This window comes from Scyliorhinus torazame, chromosome 27, assembly GCF_047496885.1.
Source record: "Scyliorhinus torazame isolate Kashiwa2021f chromosome 27, sScyTor2.1, whole genome shotgun sequence".
Classification (NCBI taxonomy): Eukaryota; Metazoa; Chordata; class Chondrichthyes; order Carcharhiniformes; family Scyliorhinidae; genus Scyliorhinus; species Scyliorhinus torazame.
The window spans coordinates 23,602,606-23,609,680 of NC_092733.1; the positions used below are offsets into that span (position 1 = coordinate 23,602,606).

The window sequence follows — 7,075 nt, forward strand, 5'->3', positions numbered from 1 at the left end:
AACGTACATTCTGCCATTCTTCTGACCTGCCATCTATCTTTGCGCAATTATGTGCTTTTTCTTTGGTTTGATAGTGCCTTTAATTTTTTTTAACCATGGATGGTGGGTCCGCCACTCAGAACTTTTCTTTCTCATTGCAATGTATTAATTCTGAAATATCCCTTTAAATGTCACTGCATGCCTATTGACCTATCCATTAACCTCATTTGCCAGTTCACTTTAGCTTTGCTTTCATACCCTCTTAATTGCTCTTGTCTTGAACCCACTCTTAGCTCTCTCAAACTGAATTTAAAATTCAGTCATATTATCGTTGCTGCTACCTAGGGGTGCCTTCACTGTGAAGTTCCCAATTAATCCTGTTGTGTTGCACTGTGCCAGGTTTAGTATAGCCTGCTCTGGGGAAGCACGGTGGCACAGTGGTTAGCATTGCTGCCTCACGGAGGTCCCAGGTTCGATCCTGGCTCTGGGTCATTGTCCGTGTGGAATTTGCACATTCTCTCCGTGTTTGTGTGGGTTTCGCCCCCACAACCCAAAGATGTGCAGGATAGGTGGATTGGCACTAAATTGCCCTGTAACTAGAAAAAATGAATTGGGTACTCCAAATTTATTTTTTTTAAGTATAGCCTGCTCTCTGGTTGGCTACAGAAAGTGCTGTTTGAGAACTATCCTGAAAACTTTCTATTAACTGCTCACCTCGGCTATCTTTGCCCATCTAATTTTCCAGTCTGAATGTACATTAAAACCCCCATAATTATTGTCGTACCTTGCTGACAATCTCCCATTAATCTCTTCTTTTAAGTCTCTTCTGATAAATCAAATCAAATCAAATTTTACACTGTGTCCTAGTGTGTAGTTACAATTAGGAGGTCCGTACGCCACTTCACAAGTGAGTTCTTGCCTTAATCATTTCTCATCCCAGCCCAAATTGCCTCGACATTTTGGTTTCCTGAATTTAGGTCATACCTCTCTAATGTGCTATTACTGTCATTAATTAACAGAGCCACCTTACTACCTTTTCTCGCATTGTGTCCTTCCTAAATATCATGTACCCTTCAATATTCAGATCCCCATCCTCTTGCCATGTCTCTAATTGCTATCAGTCGTACTGATTAATTTCTATTTACGCTATCGGTTTATCAAACTTTGTGACATGTCTTGATGCTAGAATCTTAACTGTCTGAGGTTGTTCGGAGCTCTAAACTCTTGCACTCTTTCAGGGGGAGAATCCGTTTACTGAAGAAGATGCTAAAGATGGTGTTAATAATCCTTTGGAGGGCGATGCACTCAATGAGAGCATTACAGGTGAAAATGACAAGGAGAAGAAAGGTGAGACGGCAAAAGCAAAGGCAGAACCAGAGGATGAAGGCGATGGTGAAATTGTCAATGCAGATGAGACAGTTGTTGACCTGTCTGAGCAGGGAGCTGATGCCACAGATGAAGAAGCTGAAGCAAACTCAACAGCAGATCGGGAATGTGAAGAACCTCTTCCAGCAGAGGAAGATGCTGAAGCAGCTCTCTCAGTTGACGATGAAGACAAAATCTTGGAAGCTGGAGAAAATCCTGATGAAGTTGCTGACAGTCCCCCGGATGGTGATGATGCAGAAGAGTTAGAGTAATTTACTGTACAGATTAATTTGTTTTTGTCTCTTCTGTCTCTTCAGCATAAACGTCTCCACAAGTACACTGTCTGAATTAAAGCAATGTTGTTTTAATAGCCACAAGATATGATCCTTTAACATCTTGTATTTGGGACAATTTCATGCCAGGACTGACCCAAACCTGGTGTGGCTGCCTGCTTCTGAGCTTTGTCTAACTAGTTTTATGTGAAATGATGTTCTCTGTGAAAGTGGTTTGCGAGTGCATTTGCCCTGTTGACTTTCTTTTTGATCTTCCAGAGTAGGTGACACTGACGTCTCTGTCAGATTCAGGATGTGTACATTCTGTGAGACATAGTTTTTACCTGGTTAATACTTCTGCTTTTTTTTTTGAAAAAGGAAGTTTACAAGTGTGACTGCACAGACCCCCAGATAAACTCAGGGAACTTACTATACACTGCATAAAATGAATAGTTCCCGGCTTTTCATAGCCTATTACGACTCCAAAACTGTCTGCTTGTGTCTTGGTCTTTGGATTGAAGGTACTGAAGGGGATTTCACAAAAATGGTTGGCTTCAGGAGCAAAAAAATGGTTGCATGCTAATTCTTTAGTGTTTTCAAATTGCCTTTAACGGTGAGCAGAAGTCGAGTTATATCGTGTAATCAAACTTTCTACATTTGCTTGTCCAACGGTTTTAAGTGGAACACAATTTATTGGAGATGTGACAGAAAATCTGTTTTCAGTTGATATTTTTGACAAAAAGTTGAGTACAATTTCCATTTGAAAGTTTTGTTTTGGATTTTCGTGATACTATCTGGGTACTGATGGAATGTAATAGTAACGTATTTTATTTTGTTTTACTACTGGAGAGAGGAGCAATTGCTTAACGTCTGGAAAGAATTGTATACAATAAAGTACGTTAAACCCTTTTTATAAATGTTATTGTTTTGATGGAATTATTTTATTATTTTCCTCTTTAATAAGTGTGATAGCATAATGGTTGTGCTACTGGGCTAGTAATCCAGAGGCCCGGCCTAATCTATGGATAGGTGAGTTAAAAAAGGGGCAGCACGGTAGCACAGTGGTTAGCACTGTTGCTTCACAGCGCCAGGGTCCCAGGTTTGATTCCCGGCTTGGGTCACTGTCTGTGCGGAGTCTGCACGTTCTCCCTTTGTCTGCGTGGGTTTCCTCCAGGTACTGCGGTTTCCTCCCACAGTCCAAAGATGTGCAGGTTAGGTTGATTGGCCGTGATAAATTGCCCTTCGTGTCCAAAAGGGTTAGGTGGGGTTACAGGGAAAGGGTGGAGGCGTGGGCTTGGGTGCTCTTTCCAAGAGCCGGTGCAGACTCGGTGGACGAATGGCCTCCTTCTGCACTGTAAATTCTATGAAAAATCCCACCATGGCAGTTGGGGTAATTTGAAACCGGTTAATTAAATAAATCTGGAATTAAAAACTAGTATCAATAAATGGTGATCTTAAAATTACTGGATTGTCATTAAAAACCCATCTGGATCACTGACGTCCTTTAGGGATGGGAATCTGTCATCCTTGGTCTGGTGTAGATGTGACTTTGCACCCAGAGCAATGCAGTTGACACCGAACTGGCCTACCCAGCCACTCTCTTGTATCAAAAGCCTCTATATATAAGAAACTATAATCCACAAGGGCTGCAGTGGTTCACTACCACCTTCTCCAGCAAGTGTAGGTAGGTGGTCAGTGAATGCTAGCTAGCCTTGCCCACATAACATAAATTAATTAAAAATGACTTTTGTTTTCTCCAATTTGATACTTGTTGGTAGGATTTAAGGATTTTGAGAATTGGAGTAGCTCTTCTACTTCTAGAGTTGTTTGTTTTTGATTAGTCCCATCCCCTCACTTGATGGATGTTGTAACCTTTTCAAAGCATATTAACCATACCAATGGCAAAAATAGCAGATCAGCAAATGAATTCAACTCTTTGTGCCGAAACCTTTGCTTTGCTTTTCTTTCCTCACCTTGCCACACATTCTCCAAATACAGGAACCCCATTAGATACCCTAGCAACAGAGGCACAGGGAGGAGAAGCAGACCTCTACCGACGGGACACGCCTTCAAGTGATCAATGAGGCAAAGGCTAAGACATCTGCCCTTGCACCCGTCTGCAACTCTGGCAGTCTGTCACCTATGGCCTTCAGGAGACTTGGCTCCAAATCCACATGTGGAACCTCAGACATGGTGCTGAAAAATGACCCCCAAAATTTCTCCAGGTTTGGGCAGGACCAGAACATATGGGCATGATAGGCTGGGCCCCTCCCACATGCTCGCAGCTATTCTCCACCCCCTGAAACACTGGCTCATCCTCGCCTTCGTTAAATGCACCCTGTGCACCACTTTTAATTCAATCAACCACAGCCTCGCGCACGAGGTTGAGGCATTGAACCTTTGCAGCACTTTGCACTATAACCCCTCCTCCAACACCCATCCCCAACTCTCCCTCCCACTTGGCCTTAATCCCTTCCATGGACACTTTATCCTCCTCCATGATCCTACAGTAAATCGCCGAAATGACTCCAGCCCCATCCCCCCCACTGACCGCAACGAGGAGGACGGGGCCACTGGAAAGTTCAGGAAGACCTTTCTTTCAGAGTTCTGCACTGGCATATACCTCACACTGGAACCCAAACTTCACCCCCAACAACTCCTCCAAACTTGCAAACCACCCCTCCAAAAACATCCTTCATCTCTTTCACCCCTCTCTCCTCCCATCCCCGGAACCTCGTTTCCATCCTTTCTGGCTCAAACCCATGGTTCCCTCTTATCGGCATCACCCTCAAGCCTGCTCTCAACTTAATGTGCTGTTGGAATTGCCTCCCCAATCTTCAGTGTGGTTACCACCACAGGACCCGAGTGCTTCCCTGGGGTGAACGGTAGCGGCGCTGTTACCAGTGCCCACCAACTGTTTACAAGGCCATACGTTTATTAAGTGAGTATATAACTGTGATACATTTTGGTCACTAAGTGTATGGGTACCTGGACAACATTCAGGCTTGGGCTGAGAAGTGGCAAGCATCATTCGCAACACACCGGTGCCAAGCAATGACCATGTCTTAAGAAGAAAGAATCTGACCATCTCCCTTGCTATTCAACATCTCAATTCTCCACAATCAACACCCTGGTGGTTACCATTGACCAATAGGTGAACTGGACCAGCCGTGTAAATACTCCTGACTCCCCAAACCCTACCTACTGTACATGTTAGGAGTGTGAACTTTACTGGATGAATAAAGCTACACCCAAGAAGATCAACACCATCCAGCACAAAGCATTGGTTTGATCGACACCCGATAAATCATCTTAAACATTGACTCCCTCCACCACTGACGAACAGTGGCAGCCATGTGTACCATCCTCAAGATGCACTGCAGCAACTCACCAAGGAACCCTTGACAGCACCTTCCAAACCTATGACCTCTACCACTTAGAAGGAACTGCAACTCCCCCTCCAAGCTATGTAACACCTGGCTTAGAGCCATTCCTTCACTGTCAGTGGGTCAAAGACCCACAATCTGTCCTGACAGCATTGGGGGTGTAATTGCGCTACAAGGACTAGCGGTCAGCTCACCGCCACCTTTTCGAGGGAAATTAGGGCTGGGGAATAAATGCTGGGGCTTGCCTGTGATACATGCCATGAATTCATGAAACACTTTTTGAACAAAGACTGAGGGATGATCTGATAGAAATCTTTGAGATTATGGATTGATAACAGCAGACAAATGTTCCCACACACAGGAGGGAACAGAACTTGCGCCACAATTATAAGGTAGTCACTCATAAGGCCAATAGAGAATTCAGAACAAACTAAGAGAGTGGTTACAATGTGAGATGGTTGTAATTGATATGTTATGGAGAAGCTAGAAGGACATATGAATTATATGAAGAGGCAAAATCTCTGGCACAAATGTTTTGGGCTGAGTGACGTGCATCTATTTTGTAAATACTATGTAGATAACAGCTGTGAATGGTAATGACAATATGAACTGTTTGATTCCGTACTCTGCTCGTATTTGGAAGACCATTTCAAATATCAGTCACTGTGGGAAACACTTCCGAACATCAGTCATGAACTTCCTTTTCACTCGTTAGTGAAGATTTGGACTAACATTGCACCTTCAAGCTACTTCAGATAATGAAAGGAGCAGCAGTAGAACAATTAAGGAAACTGACAGAAACCTGGCCAGAGATGTATTTTTAGATATAAAATGAAGAGGAAGCGACAATTAAACTGCTGTTTAGTGTGGTTAGGCTTCCTCTGATATCAGAATCCTTCAACATGATTGAGGAGAAAAGCTGACAGGACTTGAGATCATTGGGGTTTTCAAACCACGCAAGTTTGAATGAAGTCTGCCTCCTCCCTATTTAATTTGGGTTTATTAAAGGAACATGCACTTAAAATGACAAAAGCCTCAAAACTACTGTGGAATTTTTGGAGACTTTAGTTTATCAAATGCAACATAAATTTGGAAAAGCAAAGATCTAGGGGTAAAATTGTCACCTTGACTGCTTGGCCAGTGTAATTGATAATATGGAAAGATGTGTCATTTGAAACATGGAAGTCTGACAATATCTGGTCTGAGAGAAACATGAGAGGCTACAGGGAAAGATCCCACAAAGGGTTAACAGCAGCTGCAAAGAGCAGGATTGTAAAATGCAGATAGCCTTGGTCAAGCAGGCTTAACAAACAAAACAAACAGGATTTTTGTATGAAGCTAAAAACAATGGTTCACACCTTCATTGAAAGTAACTATCTCAGTAAGCTTCTGGAAAAGCACGGATGAGGGTTTCAGTTGAATTAGATGACGAATGTTTAAAACAGGCAGGTCTTTCAAGTTATAACCAAGTGGATTTATAGCATTAAGCTAAAAGCAATGATTCACACCTTCATTGAAGTAAAATCAGCAGATGGAAAAGAATGACATGGGGGGCAAATATATAGGTGTAAAATTCTGCTAACACCAAGTAAATTAAAGAGAACTGGAGACTATCAGTCTACGAGAAACATAATTTAGAGCCAAAATCAAAGTCAAAATTATGAGCTGAGGACACAATTGGAAAATAAAACTATAGAAATGACAGGAACCAGACCAAAATTCACACCCCTATTGAAACCAAAGCATTTTTCAATATCACCAAGAAACTTTGAACATCACAAAGGAAACAATGTAATCAGAGACCTGAGAGGTGAGGTCATGTCAAAATGAATACTTAGTTGTATTAAAATGTTTAGATCAAAGATACATTTTACAATCCAAATGAAATAAAAGTTACTTTATAATAATGTCATAAAAACGTAATAACTTAGAAAAATATATAAACCCTGAGAAAGGGGCAGAGGAACTATCAGAACTCAGAGAGAGAGAGAGAGAGAAGCAGAGAAGGAACAAGAGAAGCAAGCAGAGTCAGCTTACAGTCAGCTCGGTCATGGGAAAGATAAGACATAGCAG

General features: G+C 42.3%; 1 protein-coding gene across 3 annotated transcripts in view; it reads left to right on the top strand.

Annotated features, from left to right (window-relative positions):
* LOC140403306 (A-kinase anchor protein 8-like) overlaps nt 1-2,533 on the top strand; it is a 109,429-nt gene extending 106,896 nt beyond the window's left edge. For all 3 annotated transcript variants that reach the window (XM_072491147.1, XM_072491145.1, XM_072491146.1), the window contains exon 12: nt 1,218-2,533. In XM_072491147.1, coding sequence (XP_072347248.1) covers nt 1,218-1,616 — 399 coding nt within the window. In that variant the 3' untranslated portion in view covers nt 1,617-2,533. The remainder of the gene's footprint in view (nt 1-1,217) is intronic.
* The last annotated feature ends 4,542 nt before the right edge of the window (nt 2,534-7,075 follow it).